The sequence below is a fragment of the Pipistrellus kuhlii genome, unplaced genomic scaffold, assembly GCF_014108245.1.
Source record: "Pipistrellus kuhlii isolate mPipKuh1 unplaced genomic scaffold, mPipKuh1.p scaffold_m20_p_62, whole genome shotgun sequence".
NCBI lineage: Eukaryota > Metazoa > Chordata > Mammalia > Chiroptera > Vespertilionidae > Pipistrellus > Pipistrellus kuhlii.
The window spans coordinates 243,984-265,246 of record NW_023425565.1 but is presented as its reverse complement, the minus strand read 5'-3'; the positions used below and the strand labels follow the sequence as shown (position 1 = coordinate 265,246).

At 52.0% G+C, this 21,263-nt stretch overlaps 1 protein-coding gene across 8 annotated transcripts in view; it reads left to right on the top strand.

Annotated features, from left to right (window-relative positions):
* The window catches only part of PHF2 (PHD finger protein 2), a 103,714-nt gene that overhangs the window by 37,442 nt on the left and 45,009 nt on the right, over positions 1-21,263 (top strand). For 7 of the 8 annotated variants that reach the window (XR_006740409.1, XM_036420146.1, XM_045575057.1 and 4 more), the window contains exons 2-4: positions 6,617-6,702; positions 10,165-10,279; positions 18,817-18,977. Coding sequence is in view for 7 of the 8 variants with exons in the window: in XM_036420146.1 (XP_036276039.1) it covers positions 6,617-6,702; positions 10,165-10,279; positions 18,817-18,977 (362 nt within the window). In the remaining variant the exon portion in view is untranslated. Of the gene's footprint in view, positions 1-6,616; positions 6,703-6,773; positions 7,069-10,164; positions 10,280-18,816; positions 18,978-21,263 lie in introns of those variants that run through there. The other variant, XM_045575056.1, reaches the window with a different exon arrangement.

Below are 21,263 nucleotides of genomic sequence, written 5' to 3'. Positions count from 1 at the left end.
AGCATGAACCTTGTATGCATGTCTACATTCGGCCTTAGTATAGGTCTGTAACTGGAGTTACTAATGTCGGATTAAAAACCTTTTTAAAGCTCTTGGCACGCATGGCTGCATTTTAGGAGGCTTCTCCCCACACTGGTCCCTCCAGGAGCGGGATGAGCGAGCGCCTGGCCCACGCAGCCCTGTCCGGACCGTGAGCATCACTGACAGGTCCGCTTGCCCCCACTGCGCTCCAGGTGCCGCCCGCCGATGCGCAGGGCCAGCCACGTGGAGGGAGGCTCTGCCTGTCTGCTCTGGGGTTGAAAGGGGCCACTTCCTTTTCCTGAGGCTCTGCCTCTGACTTTAAAAAATAAATCTTGTCAGAACAAGATTACGTAAGTTTTGGGTTACATTAAGTCAACACCCTGGACAACATTAGGAAAAACCATGATATAATCTAATTGTGGAATCAGGACATAATTCCACCCTTGATTTGCAAACGCTGTGAGTGGGGTGTGGGTGACCGGGCGGGAGCCTGGGAGCCGGTGCCCTGGAGGAGTCCTTGTCCTCAGACCCTCCCTGTCTTCCTGCCGAGGGCAGAGTCCTCTCCTGCCGCTGTCCGTGGTGCCTGGACAGACCCCGGCTGGGCGGGAGGAGTGCCTTCCCTGGTGCTCCATGCTTGGGCACTGCCCATGCACTCCCCTGGCCTTGCCAGCTTCTGAGTTCTGCCCTGCCCACCCCTTCAGTTTCTGTGCCATTTTTGTTGATGGCTCATTTCCCTCCTCCACCCATTTCCACCTTTGAGAATCCCGTTATCTTTCCACCTCCTGGGCTCTGGGCACCACATCAGCTTTAACCTTGCTTGAGATGGACTCAGTGCCCGGTTCCAGGGCCATTGGTGGCCGAGAGCCTGTGCCCTGGGCCATCTCAGGCCTCACAGGATTGTCTGCCCTAAAAATGCAGTCTCCTCCCTCCCCAGTTCTCGCCACCTGGCCTCCTCAGCAGGGTCCCCGGGGTGAGCTCAGAGACAGGAATACACAGGAACATACACACACGTGAGTGCACACATGGCACACCCACACCTTTGTTTTGGGTTTTCCATCTAAAGGAATTGTACTGCACACATTCTCCTATAACCTGGCCCCCTCACGACATGCTGTGAATTTCCTTCCAGGTCAGTAAGTTAATGTCAGCTTTTTTCTTATTTTACAATTAGTTTAGCACAGTGGCAAGCAAACTGCGGCTCGTGAGCCACGGTTTGCCGCTCTGTTGACTAGTGAGTTTGCCAACCACTGGGATAGGGGCTCAATCACAAGGAACAACAAAAGCCTGTGATTATTGGAATCGAGCGTCGTTAGCGGAATCCCGGCCACACAGAGCACTCTGCAGTGTCTCCCGTGGCGTGTACGTGCTGACAGGACCCGGCAGCTTTCTCGTGCTCGATCGCGTCCCCTAGCGTCTCAGCTGTTCGTGGCTGCACACTCAGAGCTGCGGGTGCCAGCTGTCCCTCCTGGCCACAGCCCGTGGTGTGTGGGGCCTCGTCCCCTGTGCCCAAGGTGCACTTTGAGTGCCTCACCCCCACTTAGACTGCAGTGTACCCCTCCCCCCCCCATGCCATTGGACCAGCTGGAGGGCTCCACTCCTTCACTGCGCGAAGCCTGGGCCCATCCTCGGTTCCGGTCCCAGCCTCTCCCTCAGCTGTCACACAGGCAGCGCCATCCCCAGACCCTGGGAGGTTCCCATGCTGATGGAAACATCACCTGTTCATTTGAGTCGGTCTCCTAGGATCCTGGGGCCCTGGGCGCTGGTGGCCTGGGTTCTCAGCAGTGGGAAGGGAGGACAGGGTCAGCAGAGGCCCAAGGAGCTGTCTTAGGTGAGCCCTGTGCCCTGTGCCCTCCGCTGCTGCCCACCACCCAGAGTGGCCACAGCCTCCCACCAGGGGCGCTGGGCAGGACATCCTCGGGCGGCTGCCGAAGCGCCTGTACGCAGGCGGCTGCAGCCCAGGGGCCGCTGCAGTCGCCTGTCTCTTTGCTGAGGTGGCAGAGCCATTGGCGTTGGAGTTCTATTTGACAGTGACATCTCAGTGGCTTTTGTCCTCTCCCGTCCTTTCTTGTGGCCCCGCAACACCCCTCCCAGCTCCTGGTCTGCTCCCCTTTGCACTGAGTTAACTTCCCGGGCTCAGTGCCTTCTCTCCCTCCCTCTCGCTGATCCCCTTCCTCCCCTCTTCCTCCACATCGTCTTCCTGTCCCCTCTGTCTCCACAGTTGTGCTCACCTGGCGCCTAGCCCTCGGCCTCTCCAAACCACCTGGACCTCAGTCTCTGTGTGGGCCCATCCCGGGGCTGGACTGCCTTGTACAGAAGTGGCGATTGCAGGGACACAGTAGCAAGGCCTGGCCGTGTCCAGGGCCTGGCTCTTAGCCAGCTAGCGTCCCTCGTCCCCCGTGTGTACCTGGACCTTCAGGAGGTAACGGAAACATGAAGCGGGCTCTGGCGCTGCTTTCCAGGAGGTAGTGCCAACCTTCCCTCCAGAATCCCAGGGGTCTCAGGCCCAATGCTGCGAGGATGTCTTTTTCCCTCCTTGGCACACCCGGGTCTTCGCTGAGCCGTTCCCACGCAGTCCCTAGGGCACACATACCCCTGGGCAGGGAAGGCCGGCCACCTGGCTGCAGACACGGGAGCTTGAGCAGCCAGCCGGTGTGGAGGCCTCCCGTCCGGGGAGACCTCCAGACCATGAGAGCCAGCTGTTCGGGCAGACCCCTGGCAGGTCCCTGCAGAGGCGTGCCGCAGGCATGTGCAGGCTGGGATTTTCTTCTCACTGACGCTCTGTCAGCACTTGACCGCTGTGCGTGGTGAGCGAGGACGGCGTGACACACACAGCGCGGGCGCGGGCCGGAGGGACAGGCTCCGGGTGCAGCGTCTGCTCCGGGCTCCAGTGCCGGGGAAATCTTCGGACTTTTCCGTAGCTGCTGTTCTCCTCTCATTTTTGGGGGAGTACTTTTTCTAAATAACCTCTTAAGGGTCACTTGGGAAGCCTTCACTTTGGGATAATAAAATAAATGAGCCGTTTCCGTGAACGGCCTGCCCGGCGAGAGTAGAGCTGACCGTGATGTGGTCAAGCCCTCACCGCGCAGAGCTCACTCACACTCAGCAGTGGGGTCCCTGGACCCTGTTGATCGCTGGGCAGGAGCCAGGGCTGTCCCCTCTGCACGCAGCACAGACAGTGAGCTAGTGCCAGGCCTTGGTTAGCGCACCAGGCGATCCTTATTGGGGTGCAGGCACAGTGAGGGCTGGGAGGTGAGTCCTGGGGCGGTGCTGCATTCCCATGCGAGGCGGGGCCAGCCTGCCTGTGGGCAGCCCCTGGTGGGCAGCCTCGGCCCCTGCCTACGGCCCAGCCCCGGGGCGTCTCTTTCCGGTGAGGGGCGGCTCCAAGGCATTTGGGGCAGAACAGGGGACCTACCACCCCCACCCCTTCCCTCTTCAGTCCCAGGCTGCCGTCCCACCGTCCCACCGAGCTGAGACCTGCACCGCAGCGCACGGTAGCTGGAGAAGGAGCCCGGCGGGAGGGGTGGTGACGTGCACACGGTCAGGACACCTGGCCTCAGCTTCCTACCCGCCACCCGGAGGCTCCCCACCACCTTCCAGAGCACGGTGGGGCTCCTGGGACACGCGGGACCAGCCCCAGTGCGTGGGGAGCCTGCCCTGGTGGCCAGGGCTGGGGTTGTATGTCAGGGTGTTGACAGCCTTCCTTTTGATGGACCTGGGACTCAGCCCCCATGCGCCTCCGGGTGGGGGTGGCACACGGAGCCCTGGTGGCAGAGGCTGCGCTGTCCTTGTAGGCCCCCGGGCTCTGTGGCTGGGACAGACCAGGGTTCGTGAGAGTCCTGGGCATGTGTGGCCCCTGCTGGGCTGGAGCAGACACGTCAGGGAGGGGGCTGTCCTAAGTGTCGGTTGGCTTTAGGACCTGCCAGTGAGAAGAAGCTGGGAGCCACTGTCCGGTATGAACTCGAGATGGGGACCCAGGTGTGGGTGCAGCGGGGAGACTTGGGTGTGGATCTGGGATGTGGAGGTGGGTGTGGACTTGGGGGTGGTCTGGGCTATGGACTCAGGAGGTGGACCTGAAATGTAGACTCAGGATGGGTATAGGGTGTGGATGTGGGGTGTGAACTCAAGGTGTGGAAGAGAGTGGACCCGGGGCGTGTACAAGAGCGTGGGATTTATCTGGGTGTGGACGTGGGGTGGATTCTGTGTCCAGTCTCTGGACCCGGCTGAGCCCAACCAGGTGCAGGGCTCCGCTCGGCCTCCGGCTCTGCCCGCGGCTCCTGGTGGCTGTGGCTGTGGGAGCTGACTGCACGTGCAGCCGCCTCCGTCCCTGGGGTCACTTTATCCGGAGGCCCCTGCGAATGAGCAGAAGCGGCCGCCCAGGTCGGTGCTGTGGGGACAGCTGCCCTCCTCCCTGTGCCCTCGCCACCCTGGTGTCACCGATGTGATGGGTTTGGTTGTGGCAGTTTGTGAGGGGAAACCATGTGGTGCGATTGCGTGCGCCTCCCATGGGTTGGCGAGGGCGCCTGCTCCACGGCGGCCGGTGCCTGTTCTGCCCTGGCTCTGCCGGGGCTTCTGTGGGGAGAGGCCCTTCGCCCTGGGGGAAGGGTAGAAGCACCTGCTGTGTTTGTTGTAAATGTTTCTATTTTGCCCTTGAAAGTCTGTGTTCATGATCGGGAACACTTTCAGTCCATCCGTGTTCTCTTTGATTTCCTTTCTCACTTTTTGTATGTTAGGAAGTTACCTGTGCGGTGAGAGCTCCCGGCCAGTTCTTCAGCCTGCTCGCACTTTACTTTGGTTTATGTTCTGGGATGAACAGTGGACTTAGTGTTTTCAAAAGCAGGTGCCCAGGTGCTTCTGGGCCGCAGGGTGCTCCCAGCTGTGGGTGAGGCCGTGGTCCCGTGCCGAGGGCCTGTCTGCTGAGTGCCGGCCCAGCGCCTGGGCTCGGGGGCTGGCCCGTTGAGCAGCGAGGAGAGCTCTCGTGCCTCAGCTTCCCCGTTGTGCAGTCACCCGGTACTGCAGTAAGCGCCCGCTGCAGCGGGAGCAGTCAGCAGCATTAGCGACGACGCCGGGTTTGCGCTGGTGCCCGGAGGGCGGTGTCACGCCCAGAGCCCGCCATTTAAAGTGAACATTTCAGCACGTTTCAGAGGGTGGTGCAACCATCTTCTCTGCCCGGTTCCAAAGCATTTCATCCCACTAAACAGTCACTTCCTTTTCCCCGGCCCCCCTTCCCCCGGAACCACCAGCCAGCCTTCTGTCTCATACGGGTATTTCATATGAGTGGGATCCTGCAATATGTGGCCTTCTATGCCTGGCTCTTTTTCACTCAACATACTTTTTTTGAGGTTCTTCATGTTGTAGCAAGTGTCAGCCCTCTAATCCTTTTTAAGGTTGAATAATATTCCATTGTATAGACACCCCACAATTTGTTTACCAATTTACCGGTCAATGGACAGGGTTGCTCCCATCTTTTGGTTATTGTGACTGATGCCGCTGTGAACGCTTGTGCAAAGGATTTGAGACCGGTCTCCGTTCTTTTGGGTGTATACCTGCAAGTGGAATTGCTGGGTCATATGGTAATCCTATCTTTAACTTTTTTGAGGAACCACCATACAGTTTCCATAGAAACCACACCATTTTACATTTGTAAGAGGGTTATAACTTCTCTATATCCTTGCCACATTGGTAGTTTCCCATTTTTTTCTTTTTCTTTTTAAAACTGTAGCCGTCCTAGTGGGCATGTTTTGGTTTGCATGTCAGAGGCATACAGATGACTCAGGATGTTGACTTACTCGTGACCTTGTTGGCCATTTGTATATCATTATGGGGAAATGTGTATTCAAGTCCTTTGCTTGCTTTTTAGTTGTTTTGTGGTTGAGTTATAAGTTCTTTATATATTCTGGATGTAGACCCTTATCAAATGTGTGATTTGAAAATATTTTCTCCCATTCTGTATGTTGCTTTTCACTTTCTTGCTAGTGTCCTTTAATGCATACAAGTTTTTAATTTCGATGACATTCAGTTTATTTTTGTTGTTGCTGTGCTTTTGGTGTCATATCTAGGAGTCCATGACCAAATCCTGGCTATGGAGATTTACCTCTGTGCTTTCTTCTAAGAGTATTACAGTTTTAGCTTTTGCATTTAGGTGATTAACCCATTTTCAGCTAACTTTTTTGTAGGGTGTAAGATAGGAGTTGAGCGTCACCCGTTGCTATCGGTTGTCCCAGTGTGGCCCCCTGGGAGATTTATGGCGGTCCCCCATGGGGTCCTGAGGGACCTTGCTGATGGCTCTGAGCTGCCCCAGTGAAGTGACCCCCTTAGCCTCCCTGAGCTCTATGGTGACAGGGCAGGGACAGCTTTCCGGAGGGAGGGAGGCCTGCTGGCCCCTGGTTCCTCCCCTGCCCTGGTCATGCATTGGTGAGGCCTTCCTTGCCCCTCCTCCCCTCCTCCTTGACCCCTGACTTGTCCCCACAACAGTCTGCCCCATCTGTGCACACACTGCCCTGGCCCTCCCCAGGGTGAGCAAGAGCTGCCTGGGAGCTGTGCAGGGAAGCGTTCATGGGATTGCTGCCCGCCAGTGATACTGTTTCCTGCGTTTCAGCTGTGTTGGCGTAGAAGAGGAGGAGGCCCCAGACATTGACATATACCACTGCCCAAACTGCGAGAAAACCCACGGGAAGTCGACTTGTAAGTACAGCACCGTGCGCCTCACCAGGCTCTGATGGCCTCCTGACCTGCTTGCTTGGGGACCTCCTCTGGCCTCCTTTTCCAACCCGTACAGCCTTGCCCAGCCCAGGCAGCCCCTCCTGGTCGGCTCCTGCCCTCACAGCTGCTGTGCAGAGACTCCATCTGCTCCCAAAGGCCTCAGCAGGGGGCACAGACTCCAGCACCTGCAGGGGCCAAGCTCGTCTGAGACAGGGACACGATGCAGGCCTGTCTAAGGGGCTGTGCAGCCCAGCCCTGTCCCGATGGCCTCCACCTTGCTGGGGTCTTGACATTTGCATCATGGGAATCTGCTCTACATCCCTTCTTCGCCCCTGCAGGGAATCTTAGGTGATTTCCTTTCCCAAACCGCCTGCTGTTTGCCACAGTTTTATCCCCGCCTTCTTCTGGTTTCTTTGGGTGTGGCAGTTCCTTTGGGGGCTCCCCAGGGTGCCCCTGTCATGGCTGAAAGGCAAGTCCCCAGGCTAACCTCTCTGGGGAATGAGATGCTGTGATCTACAGGGACCACAGGAGGGCCGGCCTGGAAATGAGACAGATGGCATGGGGTGTCAGTGTGGCCTCTGCTTTCCAGCCTGGGTCGGGCTGCTCACAGAAGGTGCAGGCTGGACCCTGGCCTTGGCTGGTGGCAGGTCACAGCCCTGCTGTCCTGAAGCAGGAAAGTTTGCCGTTTCCAACCTCCCCCGGTACCCTGAGGCCTGGGCAGCGCTGGTGTCTGCTCTAATTAGCTATCTTTTGTCTCGCCACCCACTGCTTTCCAGCCGATACAGGAGACGACTGCCATCCCATGGGCTAACGGGTGGCATTTCTGGCTCCTCTGGAGCCACTGGGAAGGCTCAGGGCTTAGGAAAGATGAACAGGGTGAGGACTTGGGCAGGAGGGGTGTACCACGTGATCATGGAAACAGAGCCAGGGACAAAGCAGGGCTGGATCAGAAACCCCTATTGACCCCCCAACAGAGCCCAGTGTCCTGGGGAGGCACAGACTTAGGGGGCTCAGGGAGGGTGGGCCACCTCTGTGTGGTTCGTGAGCTATGGCATGAATGGGGGCGCTGGGATTGGCCTATAGCAGGGTTCGAAGTGGGTGTTGGTGTGCACAACAGTGCAGTTTCTCCAGTGCCGCTGAGTGTCCCAAGCAGCACCCTTCCCTGAGGACCAGCTTGCCTGCTGCCGGAGCTATATGTGCCTGCCTCACCCAGCCCCCAGGCCTGTGCTCTGGGTTTGGGCAGAGGCCGGGTGGTCCCCAGCTGCCTGTTATTGCCATTGGAAGTCAAGGACAGGCACCCTTTCCTGGCACTTACAGCCATCCTCCCCCAGGGCATGCTGGGACAGCCTGGTGGGACCCAGTAGCCCCTCCCTAGTTGTGCATGTGTGTATGGAGGGTATGTGTATGTGTGTGCATGTATGTGCTCATGTATATGAGTGAATGTGTATGCACAAGTATTTGCATGTTTATGCGAATATGCATATATGCTTTCCCTGTCTGCTGTTATTGGTGGCCATATGCTATCAGGGGCAAAGGTTCTAGCACCTTCCTCTAGCGTGCCCTCCAGATTGGTGGTCATTCTTCGTTTGAACTGAGTGCCTGCTCTGCCTGGAGCCTGTCAGTGACACACCAGTTGGTGTTAGCCACATCAACTCAGTCACAGCTTCCACAAAGGCCCCTTGGAGACAAGCTGGCCCTTTATGTCACTGTGTTTCCAGGGGAGCCCCCCAACCTGTGGCCTGCGTGCAGGCCTCTTAGGCCAGGCCTGCCTCCTTCCCTTCCCTGGGGGGGCTTTGCAGCAGGCGTGCCACAGTGAGGACGGAGAGCCCAGTCCCCATTGGGAACCCAGCAAGAAGTCCCCACTGACAGTTGACACGAAGGCTCATGGAAAGCAGGTGGCATATCCTCAAAGGGGCTCTGACCCCGCTTTGTCTCTCTTTAGCTCTGTGACTGCTTAGGAGGTTCCTTCACTCCCTGACTGCTCCCTTTGATCTTCTCTGAGGACGCTGTCATGCCAACGAGGTGGGGTGCGGCCCCCACACTCCAGGTGCCCGGCTCAGCAGCTGTCTCCGGGGTGTGCGTTGCCGGAGAGGGGGGCTGGGGGCCACAGGTAGGAGGACTCAGCCCCAGGGGAGCCTGCAGAACGAGGTTGTGTTGTCCCAGCCCACCTGCTCCAGCCGCCGCCTCAGCGGGCTCTCTCCGGGGGTGGTGAGCTGCGGGTCCTGGGTGAGGGTCAAGGCCAGGTGGTCTGGACTGGCCAGTCGGCACCTGCTTCTCAGGCCCCGCTTCTGGGGACAGTGGAGGTGCTGCTTCTTTCTCCTGTCCACTGCAGCCCTGTCACTGGCCCCGTGCCCCACCCTCGCCCCCAAGGCTCAGTTTTCCCACATGGCCCCCAGGATGAGGTACTCAGTGCCAGACAGTGTGCACTGTGCTCTGCATACTGTCCTGGGAGAGACCTGGCATGGCTCCAGCCTCGACCTCTCCCCTGAGGTGGGGCTGCTCTGGGACCACACTGCCTCTTAGAGGCTCACCCTGCAGCTGGGAGGGACAGGCACCCCGAGGACCCTCCCATCGTATCCAGTTTCACTTCTTCTGAGTGTCAACCTCTCTCAGATTCCCCCCCACCCCCCCCCAGCAGTTCTAAGGAGCAGGTCCTCCTCACTCACCGAGTTACCTGTGACTGCCCTGAACCAGGGGCCAGGGCCACAAGGAAGTCACTTCCCTCCCTAGGCGCTCACAGTCCAGTACGGTGTGTATACATGCAGGTGCATGCATGCAGGTGTGAGTGCACATGTGTCGTAGTCAGCAGGGTGTGTGCACCAGTGCCCTGGGAGCATGCATGAGGACACTGCCTGAGGGAGCGTGTAGGTGACGTGGGCAGGGGTGGCTATGCAGAAGTGTGTGAGGTGGGCACAGCCCGGGGCTGGAGAGGGCAGAGGGCACAGCAGATGGTGGGCTCTTGTCTGTGAGCTGTGGGCTGCAGAGACAGGAAGGTCCCAGCAGGGTGGTGACAGGGTCTGGGCTATTTGAAGACAAGTTCAGGGAAGAGGGGTGTCCTGAAGGCCAACCTTGGTGGGACCTTCTCAGGAGATGACTCTCACAACTGGGTGCTGAGTAGGGAGGGGTCCTGGGAGGCCCCAGCTTCTGGGTGCCACCAACTGAGCTACAAGGCTGGGGGGTATGAAATGGGAGTCAGGGTGGGTGTAGAACCAGAGGCCGGGATGGTGAGAGCTCCTGACCATGTGACGACACAGGGTAATGGGGGTGTGGGAGCTGGGTGGGCTGGGCCCAGGCACCCTGAGGACTTTGCCTGAGGAGAGTTCAGTCTGGCTGCAATCGAGACTCCTTGGCTGCCCTCGTGGCTGGTCTCTGGAGGGGTGGCGGGAGAAGGGGGTGCAGGTGGGGGCCTGTGCGGGGCGCTGACCCACCCCGTGTTCCCTGCAGTGAAGAAGAAGCGGACCTGGCACAAACACAGCCTGGGGCAGACGCCTGACGTGAAACCCGTGCAGAACGGCAGCCAGCTCTTCATCAAGGAGCTGCGGAGTCGGACCTTTCCCAGGTGGGCAGCAGACTCCTGCCACTGCTCACTCCCAGGCCAGCGCGCCCCCACCGGGACTCGGGAGCTGAGGGCCTGCCTCTAGGGCAGAGGATAACTCCCCGGAACTCTCTCTTTCTCAGAACCTCTGGGCACCGTGCGGGAGACAAGAGACCCTTGTCCCCACCAGGTGTGTCCTCCCAAGGGGCATTCTTAGGGGAGAGGAGTGGGCGAGGGTCCCGCTAAGATCGTTCTCCAGATGGGGCAGGCCCTGGTCCCAGGGCAGTAGGTGTCCCTGGTGCTCCTGGTGCTCTTGTAGCCCTCCCTGTGCTCCACCCCCGGCCTGTGTGAGGGCAGTGGGCAGGCGCAGGGCCCGGGCTGAGAAAGGGGCGTGACATAGGACCTGCTCGGAGCCATTCCTCAGCCTTCACCCTGGGCGGCGGTGTTCGGCAATCCCACTTTCCTTTTCACGTGTGGTTTCCAGTGAGAACCCAGTGCAGTTCTATCCTTGGTCCTCTGTGGACAAGGCGGTTTTCTCCCTCTGGCTTCTTTTTTCCTTTTCTGTCCCCCCCCCCCCCCCATTTGTTGAGATATACTTCATATATCCTACCCATTTAAAGGGTTCAGTTATCTTGGGTATGTTCACAGATATGTGCACTACCATCAATCAATATTAGAACATTTTATCACCCAGAGAAATCTGTAACTATCACTCCCATCCCTGCTCCCCCGCCCCGCCCCAAGCAACCACTGATCTGCCTTCTGCCTCTGTGGATTTGCCAGTTATGAACATTTCATCTGAGTGGAGTCATACAATATGTGGCTGTCCATGTCTGGCCTCTTTCACTCAGCGTAATATCCGCAAGGTTTACCCATGTCATACCATGTACCAGCACTTCATCGTTTTTTTGTGGCAGAATATATGGACAGTATATGGACAGGCCACATTTTGTTTATTCATTTAGCAGTTGATAGACATTTGGGTTATTTCTGATTTGGGGGTACTGTGAATAATTCTGTTATAACCATTCTTTTTGTTGTTGTTGTTATAATCATTCTTGAACAAGTTTTTGTATGAACATATGTTTTCATATTTTAGGAGTAACTCTATATATAATTATTTGAGGAACTTCCAAGCTGTTTTCCATAATGGTTGCAGCACTTTCCATTCCTGTCAGCAGAGTATGAGGGCTCCAGTCTCCCAATGTCCTCACCAGCACTTTTTTTCTTTCATATATCTATGGTTAATTGATTTCTTTAAATTTAATAAATCTTTATTGTTCAAATTATTACAATTGTTTCTCCTTTTTTCCTCCCTTCGCTCTCCTCCACCGGGTTCCCACCCCACCCTCTGCCCTTACCTCCCCCCACCCCACCCCCGCTGTCCTCATTCATAGGTGATTTTTGTCTAGTCTCTTCCTGTACCCCCCACACAGGTACCTCCTTCCCCCTGAGAATTATCAGTCCCCTCCCCTTTTATGTCCCTGATTCTATTATATTCACCAGTTTATCCTGTTCCTCAGGTTTTTAATTCACTTGACGTTTAGATTCACTTGTTGATAGATATGTATTTGTTGTTCATAATTTTTATCTTCACTTTTTTTCCTCTTTTTCCTCTTTTTAAAGAATACCTTTCAGCATTTCATATAATACTGGTTTGGTGGTGATGAACTCCTTTAGCTTTTTCTTATCTGTGAAGCTCTTTCTCTGCCCTTCAATTCTGAATGATAACTTTGCTGGGTACAGTAATCTTGGTTGTAGGTTTTTGCTATTCATCACTTTGAATATTTCTTGCCACTCCCATCTGGCCTGCAAGATTCTTTCTTTGTCTTTTGCCCTTAGCATTTTAATTATGATGTGTCTTGTTGTGGTCCTCTTTGGATTTCTTTTGTTTGGGGTTCTGTGCACTTCCTGGACTTGTAAGTATTTCTTTTACCGTTTGGGGAAAGTTTTTGGTTATTATTTATTCAAATAGGTTTTCACTGTCTTGCTCTCTCTCTCCTTCTGGCACCCCCATTATTCTGATGTGCTTGAAGTTGTCCCAGAGACTTCTTACACTATCTTCAACTTTCTGGATTCTTTTCTCTACTTACTTCTCTGGAGGAGTGTCCTTTGCCTCTTTGTGTCCCAAATCTTTGACTTGATTCTTACATTCCTCTAGTCTGCTGTTGGGTCTCTGTATAATATTTTTTTTTATTTCGGTCATGGCATGTTTAATTTCTAGTTTGTCCTTTTTCATATCCTCGAGGGTCTTGTTAATTATCGGCCTTCTCTAGGGAATTCTTGAAAACCTTAAAGCCGTGGTTTTGAACTCTACATCCAGTTGTTGGTTCTCCTCCATTTCTTTCGTTTGTGATCTGTTTCCTTGTCTCGGCATTTTCGCTGCTTCCCTGAGGTGAAAGGGTGGCTTTGTGTGCTGGGTGTCCTATATGGTTCAGTGGGTCAGCCTCCCAGTTACCTGATGTGGACACTCTTGGTGCACCCCTTTGTGGACTGTGTGTACAGTCTTGTTGTAGTTAAGTCTTGATTGTTGTTGGTGTCACTGGGAGGAATTGATCTCCAGGACAATTGGCTGTGAGGACCTGCTGTGTCTATAACGGAAGAATTGCTGTGCTGGAGACACATTTATGGAACAGGACTTGTTCCAGCAGGGCTTTTGTGCTCACTGAGTTTGCCTTTTGAAGTGTCCCTTATGAGAGTAGTTGAAATCTGGTGTCGTCTCAGATAAACCACTAGATACACTAGTTTCTGGATCTCCAATGGGGTGCAGGTCAGCTACTATTTGAGGCCACCCTGCAGGAGCTACAGCAAGAACTACAGTTTTGCTGAAACCAGTTTGGCTCAGTGGTAGAGCGTCGGTCTGCAGACTGAAAGGTCCCAGGTTCGATTCCGGTCAAGGGCATGTACATTGATTGTGGGCACATCCCCAGTAGGGGGTGTGCAAGAGGCAGCTGGTCAATGTTTCTCTCTCATCGATGTTTCTAGCTCTCTGTCCCTCTCCCTTCCTCTCTGTAAAAAATCAATAAAATATATTAAAAAAAAAAAAAAAGAAGAAGAAGAAGAAGAACTACAGTTTTCTCTTTGTTTGGGATTTGGCGGTTTTGGAGCAGTCTGACTGGAGTTGCAATTAGTTTGGTTAAGCTTCTACTGGGCAGGCCATTTATATGCAAAAGCCACTGTGTGGAGCCTGGGTGGGTTTGTAGAATGTGTGGGGCGGGCCTTAGGGTGTCACTAGGCTGGGGTGTGACAAACAGCGATGGCTGCCATCAGCCATCTCTGCCTTTTCGCATTTCCAAGTCCCCGTGTCCCTGCACTGCAGCGCAATAAACAGTGATTGCTGTGTACACTTCTGCAAAAAAGTCGCCCTCACTTTCTGACCCGATGGCCAACAAACCAACTTTTCCCCATAGGCGTCTGGGTCCCCTATGGATTTCAGAGTAATCGGGAGCTTGTCTCCCTTCCGGTTGAAAAAAAGCCGCACATCTAGTCAACCGCCACCAGCCCGATTTGTGTGCCTCCGTACCTCGGCTTTTCAGCGCTTGTGCTCCTTTCTCTTTCCTTCTAGTTGTAGGACTTCCATTTAGCCAGCTCTCCTGTGGTTCTGGGTGTTAGACGTTTTGTCTTTTAGTTGTAGTTTTGAAATTGTTGTGTAAGGTGACAATTTAGTTGTTTACCTTTGCCGCCATCTTGGTTTCTCCCATTCCAGCACTTTTTATGAAATGTTTTTCAATTCTCACTCGAGGACGTGTTTTTTATTGAGTTGAGAGAGAAGAAAAGGAAAGTAAAGGAAAGAGAGAGAAGAACATTGATGTGAGAGAGAAACTTCGATCACTTGCTTCCCATATGAACCCCAACCACCGGGGCCCAAACCCACAATCTGGGCATGTCCCTGAGCTGTAATTAACCCCCTCACCATCTGGTGTACAGGAGGATGCTTCACCAGCCGGGGCCTGACCACACTTTATTATCTGACTTTTGATTTTAATCATCTTTGTAGGTAAGAAGTGTTCTCTCGTGTGGTTTTGATTTTCATTGCCCTAATCACTACTGATGTTTGAGCATCTTTTCAAGTACTTTTTGGTCATTTGTATATCTTCTTCGGAGAAATGTTAGTTCAGATTTTTTATGCATTTAAATTATTTTTGTCTTTATTATAGAGTTCTAAGAGTTCTTATATTGATATACAAGTCCTATCCCAGACATGTGATTTCTGAATACTTTATGCTATTTTGTGGGTTGACTTTTCATTTTTTTTTATGGTGTCCTTTGAAGCAAAAATTTTGGTCATTTTGGTGAAGTCTAATTTTTCTATCTTTTCCTTTGTTTTTGTTTTGTGTGTGTGTGTGTGTGTGTGATTTTATTGTCATATTTAAAAATCCTTTGCAAAATTCAAGGTCATGAGGATTTATTCCCATGTTTTCTTTTAAGAGTTTTATAGTTTTAGGTCTTACAGTTTGGTCTTTGTTTTTCAGTTAATTTTTGCATGTAGTGTGAGGTAAGGATCCAACTTCATTTTTCTTGTTTGCTTGCAGCTTCCTATTTGTTGAAAAAGACAATTCTTTTACTATTTGATGGTCTTGGCACACTTATCGAAAGTATCTCAGCCATAGATGTATGCACTTATTTCTGGAGACTTCATTCTATCCCACTGATCTCTGTTTATCCTTAGTCCAGTCTTCCAATGTCTTGATTGCTGTAGCTTTGTAGCTTTACAGTCAGTGTTGAAGTTGAGAAGTGTGAGACCTCTAATTTTGTTTTTCTTTTTCAAGATTGTTGTGGTCATTTTTGTCCCTTGCAGTTCCATATGAATTTTAGGATCAGCTTGTCAGTTTCTACAAAGAGGTCATCTGAGACTCTGATGTAGATTGTGTTAAATCCATAGACCAGTAGAATCAGAGTATTGCCATCTTAACCATGTTATGTCTTCTGACCTCATGAATATAAGATATGTTTCCATCTATTGAGATCTTTTAAGTTACTTTCAACAATATTTTATAGTTTTCATTGTATAATTTTGCACTTCCTTTGTTAAATTTATTCCTAAATAATTTATTCTTTTAATATACTTCTAAATGTGTTTTCTTAATTTTATTTTCAGATTGTTCTTTGCTACTATACTGAAATACTATTGATTGTTATTATTGAGCTTATACCCTGCAACCTTGAAGAGCTAGTTTTTTCATTCTGATTTTTTTTAATAGATTCCTTGTATTGTTTGTGTGTGTGTGTGTGTGTGTGTGTGTGTGTGTTTTATAGATACACAAGATCATATCATCTTTAAATAGATAGTGTTACTTCTCCCTTTTTCAGTCTGGGTTACTTTTACTTTTTTTCTTGCTTATTTTCTTTGGTCAGGACCTCCAGTAGAAAGCCAAGTAGAAATGGCCGGGTAAGGGTGACCAGCACCCCAGCATTCTCAGGTTGCCCCACACTGGGCAGAGCCTCAGTTCCCCAAGTGTGGGCTAGGTGGGAGAAGGGAGCCCCCACGGTTTGGCAGCCTTTGCCTAGGACTTAGCCTCAGCAGCAGGCAGCTGGGGGAATAAGAAAGGTTGAATCTGCTCAAGAAGAGAGTCTGGGACCATGAGAGTTTTCATTCAACATTTCTGTGTCCTTGGCTGCAGCCTTGTGGAGTGGAGCCTGCTCCTCACGGAGCTGGGATAGTATAGGCAAGGCATGTTTTGGGCCAAATATCACATAATCTTATCATTTTGTACCGAGCTTTCATAGATTTTTCTTGCATAGATGTTTCCTCTTTTGCTGTTTGCTCTTAGGGCCAATTCCAGAGGCTTTGAGTAATTTTTAAAACAGTTTTCATCATTTCACTAGGGTTCAGGTCAGCCGAGCTCATGCAGAAGTTGATCTCTCTCACCTGGTTTTCTTCAAGATATTTTCTTTGTCTTTGATTTCTGCCGTTTGAATATACCATGTCTAAGTGAAGTTTTATATTCATTCACTCTGTCAGAGAGAGTATGTGTGTATGTGTGTTTATGCTGCTTGATGGTGCTGTCTGAGCTTTCTGGATCTGTGGTTATATGTCTGTCATTAATTTTGGAAAATCCTCGGCCATTATTATTTCAAACATTTATTTCTTTTCTTTTTTAGATATTCCCGTCATGCATATATTACTTTATTTATAATTATTCAACATTTCTTGGATATTTTGTATCCCCATTTTTTTATCTGTTTGCCTTTCAGGTTGAGAAATATTTTTGGCATACTTCAAGCTTACAGATTCTTTCTGCAGCTGTGTCCAGTTTACTGATGCATGCATCCCTCATTTCTGCTGGTTGTTATTTTACTTTCAGATTTCCTTTTGATTTTCAGAGTTTCCATATCTCTGTTTACAGTACCATCTATTCCTGCATATCCTCCATTTTTTTCTGTTGGCTCTCCTAACGTATTAATCACAATTATTTTAACTTTCCTCTCTGGTAATTCCAAATACTGTGCTTTGTCTGAGTCTTGTTCTGATTCTTGATTTGTTTCTTCAGACTGTGGGGTTTCTTGCCTTTTATTATGCCCTGTAATATTTTGTTGAAAGCTGAGTGATAGGACCTGAGGTAATTAGGGATGTGGTGTGAGGTTTAAATAGACCTGATTAGGAGCTGGGTCAGTGTTAGCTGTAGTTGTGGGTGTCAGAGGCATCACTTTCTTCTAGTTTCCTTGTGCCTTTATTTCCAGTTTTGTTTTCTTTGGGTTTCCTTAAAAACTCCTGAAATAGCCTGTATTTTGCAGCTCTCTCAACTATATTAACTGTTATTATCCTGTTATATGGTGGTGAAGTTTGGGAGGGGGACGTGTTCTGTAATTTAATGATTAAAGTTCAATGCTTTAGTGGGCCTGAGGCTCTGGGATGTCTCCTTCAGAAGTATTTCTTGGCCTTCTCTTTTTCTCTGCTTACTGGGGACGGAAGGCTGTGAGGCCACCTGCCCCTCTCCGTGTCAGATGGGGATCTGGCAAAGGGAGTTCTCCCGGAGGCAGACTTCACTATGGAGAATACTCTGAGCGAATTTAAACACCATCACTTTCCCCCTCCCTCTGCCTGAAACAGGAGCGGATCTTCATTATGAGAGCCTGGTAGAATTTCTGGAGGTAAAATCCATGGAAGTGTGGTTCTTCTCTGAGACGGGGCCCCTATGAGTTTTTAACTGTTAAGCTAGTCCACCCTCGAGTTCCACACTTTGTCAAAAGTTCCCCTACCAGTTACTGCCTCGGCTTCTGCTTCAGGCAAGCTTATCTTGGCTGTGATTTTCTGTACTTGCCTGTCTCCGTATTTTGGGTGACTATTTTCCCCATAACCTCGATTACCTGATGAATATAAGAGAAGTCTTTGGTTTTCACTTTGTTCACCTTTTTTTCTTGTGAGAACAGGAGTGAGTGACAACTTCCAGGCTCTTTACACGTGATGCTTGAAACCATAAGTCTGGTTCCACGTCATTTTAACCCCTCCCATTGGTTGAATTGTCTTTATGGTTGAGTTGTAAGAGTCCTTTACGTATTCTAGATACTCATCACTTATTAAATACTTTCTCTCATCCTCTGGGTTGTCTTTCCACTTTCTTGATAGTGTTCCTTTGAAGCACAAAAACTTATAATTTTGATGAAGTCTAATTTACCTATTTTTTATTTTGTTGTTTATGCTTTTGGTGTCTAATCTAAGAAATCAGTGCTAAGTTCAAAATCATGAAGATTTATGCCTGTGTTTTCTTCTAAAAATTTTATGGTCTTAGCTTTTACGTTTAAGTCTTTGACTCATTTTGAATTAACTTTTGTATATGTTATGGGGTAGGAGTCTAACTTTATTCTTTTGCATGTGAATATCCAGATCTACCATACAGAATTTATCGAAATTACTATTTTTTCCTCTATTGAATTATCTTGGAACCTTAATGAAAAGCAGTTGACCATAGACTTTTGGGTTTATTTTTGGATTCTTGCTATGCCTGTACCACACAGTCTTGAATACTGTAGCGTTGTAGTGAATTTTGAAGTTGAGAAGTGTCTTTCAATTTTGTTGTTCATTTTAAAGACTATTTTGGTCATCTGGGTACCTTGCATTTCCATTCAACATTCCAAGTTTATCTTGTCAATTTCTGCAAAGATGTCAGCTGGTGTTTTGATAGGGAACGTGTGCAACCTGTGTGTCGCTTTATCATTGAGAAGGGCTTTGTCTCCATCTGCTGTGTCCTCAGACCCCATACTCACCCTGTGCAAGGTCTGCTCACCCATTAAGGGGCTTGGGGCAGGGGGCTAGGAGACAGGGAGGGAGGGGAGGGTCTTGGCCTTGGTAGGAGGGATGGGTGTGTCCCAACCCCCACTCACCACTCATCTCACCCCTGGCCAGGCCTCCCAGACCTTGAGGCTTCCATCTGTGAGGAGTATGTAGGACCCTCCTGTGGCTGCCCTGTGACCCTGGGCCTGGTTCTGTGGGGAGTTCTCTACTTGGGGCTATGGGAGATGGGGGGGGGTTAGTAGTGCGGGCCTTATGTCTCCAGGCCTGTCAGGGTGCAGGGAGGCTGGGACCTGGTCTGATGTGACCTCTGACCTGCACTTCCCCGCAGTGCGGAAGATGTCGTGGCCCGCGTGCCAGGCAGCCAGCTCACACTGGGCTACATGGAGGAGCATGGCTTCACGGAGCCCATTCTTGTCCCCAAGAAAGACGGCCTGGGCCTGGCGGTGCCGGCCCCCACCTTCTATGTCAGCGATGTCGAGAACTACGTGGGTAAGTTCCCCCCACCCCGTTCATGTGGCTGCGGGCACCCGGGCCTGCTGGCCAGGAGCCCTGGCTGTGTCCCTGTACCATGTGAGTGTGACTCAGGTCTCTGTTCTCGGTTCCGGGAGCTTTTAGGAATGTCCCTGCTCACTTACTTCAGCTGTAAAGTGGGATCTGCCTTGGAGACTCCTGGGTTCTACCAGCTGCCAGTTCTCTTACTGCTGGGTTCGAATGGCAGTCACGCCAGGAGGCTCAGGCACGACGGGACACTTCTCCTGAGGCTGTGCTTTGTTCCCAGCTTCTCCTGGTGGCTGCCTCACTCACGTGCCCCAGGACAAACCTTCCCATGACCCATGACCCTCGCTCCTGGGTCCCTCTGGGATCCAGCTGATGCTGTCTGCAGATAGTTTCATGGCCCCCGGCAGTTCCCAGCATGTAGACCCCCTCAGGCAGGGCACCTCTGGGTGGAGGGAGGTGCCTGTGTGTGCGGAGGCATTGTCCCTGAGGCAGCTGGCATGGAGAGGCCAGCGCATACCTGGCATTGACCGAAGCACCGCCCGGCTCGGGGCTCCTGTGGGTGCCCGAGCTTGGCATGTTCACAGGGATGCCTGCGTGGCCAGTGGAGGAAAGGAAAGATCCTCGGTAATGGCAGATCCCCAGGCTGGCGCTGGCCACATGCTGGGCAGGTGAGGGCGCAGGTACTGGGACGGCAGAGTTGCCCCATTGCCCAGAGCCTAACCCTCTGCATCTGCGAAGCCTGCAGTGGGGGTTGGCCTGGAGACGAAATGGATCGCCTGGCTTCAAACCAGAGACCACACCCCTCTCTGGAGCTGGGGTCCCCAGGGCTGGCCAGCTGGTGGCAGAGAGGACGGGCTCACTCCGGCAGCCCAGCCATGGCCACTGCCTGGGCCTGGGAGAGCCCCTGGGAGAACAGCCAGCATGTGGGGGGTGCCTCCCAAGGGCGCGTTGTTTTCTAGGCTCTTTCCAGGTAAGAGCCCCACAGCGCTGTGCTCCGGGCCCCAGGCCTGCATCTGCCTAAGCCCTGCCCCTGCACCACCTCCTGCTGCAGGGGGAGATGGTCTCAGGCTTTTCCTGTAAATGTCTCTCCTTCCCCTCCTGTTTTATTCTGGAACTTTTACCACAAAAAATGAGAGGAGTCAACCGGAGCCCCCATGTGCCCAGCACTGACCACAAAAACCATCGACTTTCAACTGTTTTTCTGTCTCTTCTACTTCCCCTTCCCCCAAGTATTTTTGAAGCGGAACTCTGGCACATCAATTATGTCACCATGACAGCTCCGGCGCACAGTTCTAACAGACCGTGTTTTTAAAAATGCCACCGCAATGCTGTTCTTGCACTCTAGAACACAAGCGACAATTCCTTCCTGTCCCTCAGACCCACTGCGGTTCTCGCCTGTTGCCTCCTGACCCTTTTATGCCTGGCTTTGGAGGGAGAGTCCAAACAAGAGCACACGCTGCACTGGGCTGTTACGTCCTTCAAGTCCACGTGCTTTTAGACCAGCCCCTCCCTCCCCGCCTCCTGGTGGGAAGATGGGGGGGGGGGGGGGAGTGTTGGTCCCAGAAGATGCCCCATGTGGGAACGGAGGGAATCCTCCGCGGGGTTTGGCCCACGGCCTCCCTGTAGCAGGCAGCATGCTCCTGTCTCCAGGTCCCGGCACCACGTGGTGAGAAGCTGGCACTCAGGTTGTGGGCAGCACCCTCCCCAGCAGGGGTGCTTCCTCAGCCGGAGGCCTGCGGTGCCGCCGCCCACTGGCAGGCAGTGATGCAGGCCGTGCAGCCACATCTGTCCGCAGACACTCCCGTCAGCCTCTGGGCTCCAGGTCTGAGAGCTGCAGGGCGGTCGGGATTGGCTAATCCTGTCCTTTCTCCCTCTGTCCTTTGTGAGTCTCATACAAAGAATTTCCCTCCATGGGGACTCGTGCCGAACTCTTCTTTCCCTCACCAACCGTGGGATAAATGTTTTCCTTCTGTTTATCAATTTTCCGAATAATTAGTTGGTACCCTAGAACGCAGAAGTTTCTCTTTGTTTGTTTGTTTGTTTGTTTTTAATGTTTAAAATGTAAGTGTGTGCCATGCTTTATTTGGGATATGTACTGAACGTGTCTTTATCACTTATCTCAGGTTCAAATTCACCTGGAATCCGGTGTTTTTCATTGCTGATGTGGCCACCTTAGCTGAGGCTGGTGACCCTGCCACCCTGCAGCACCAAGGGGTCCTCCTGACAGCCTGGGGCAGTGGCAGGGCAGGGTGGAAGGGTTGGGCAGCAGAGATCAGA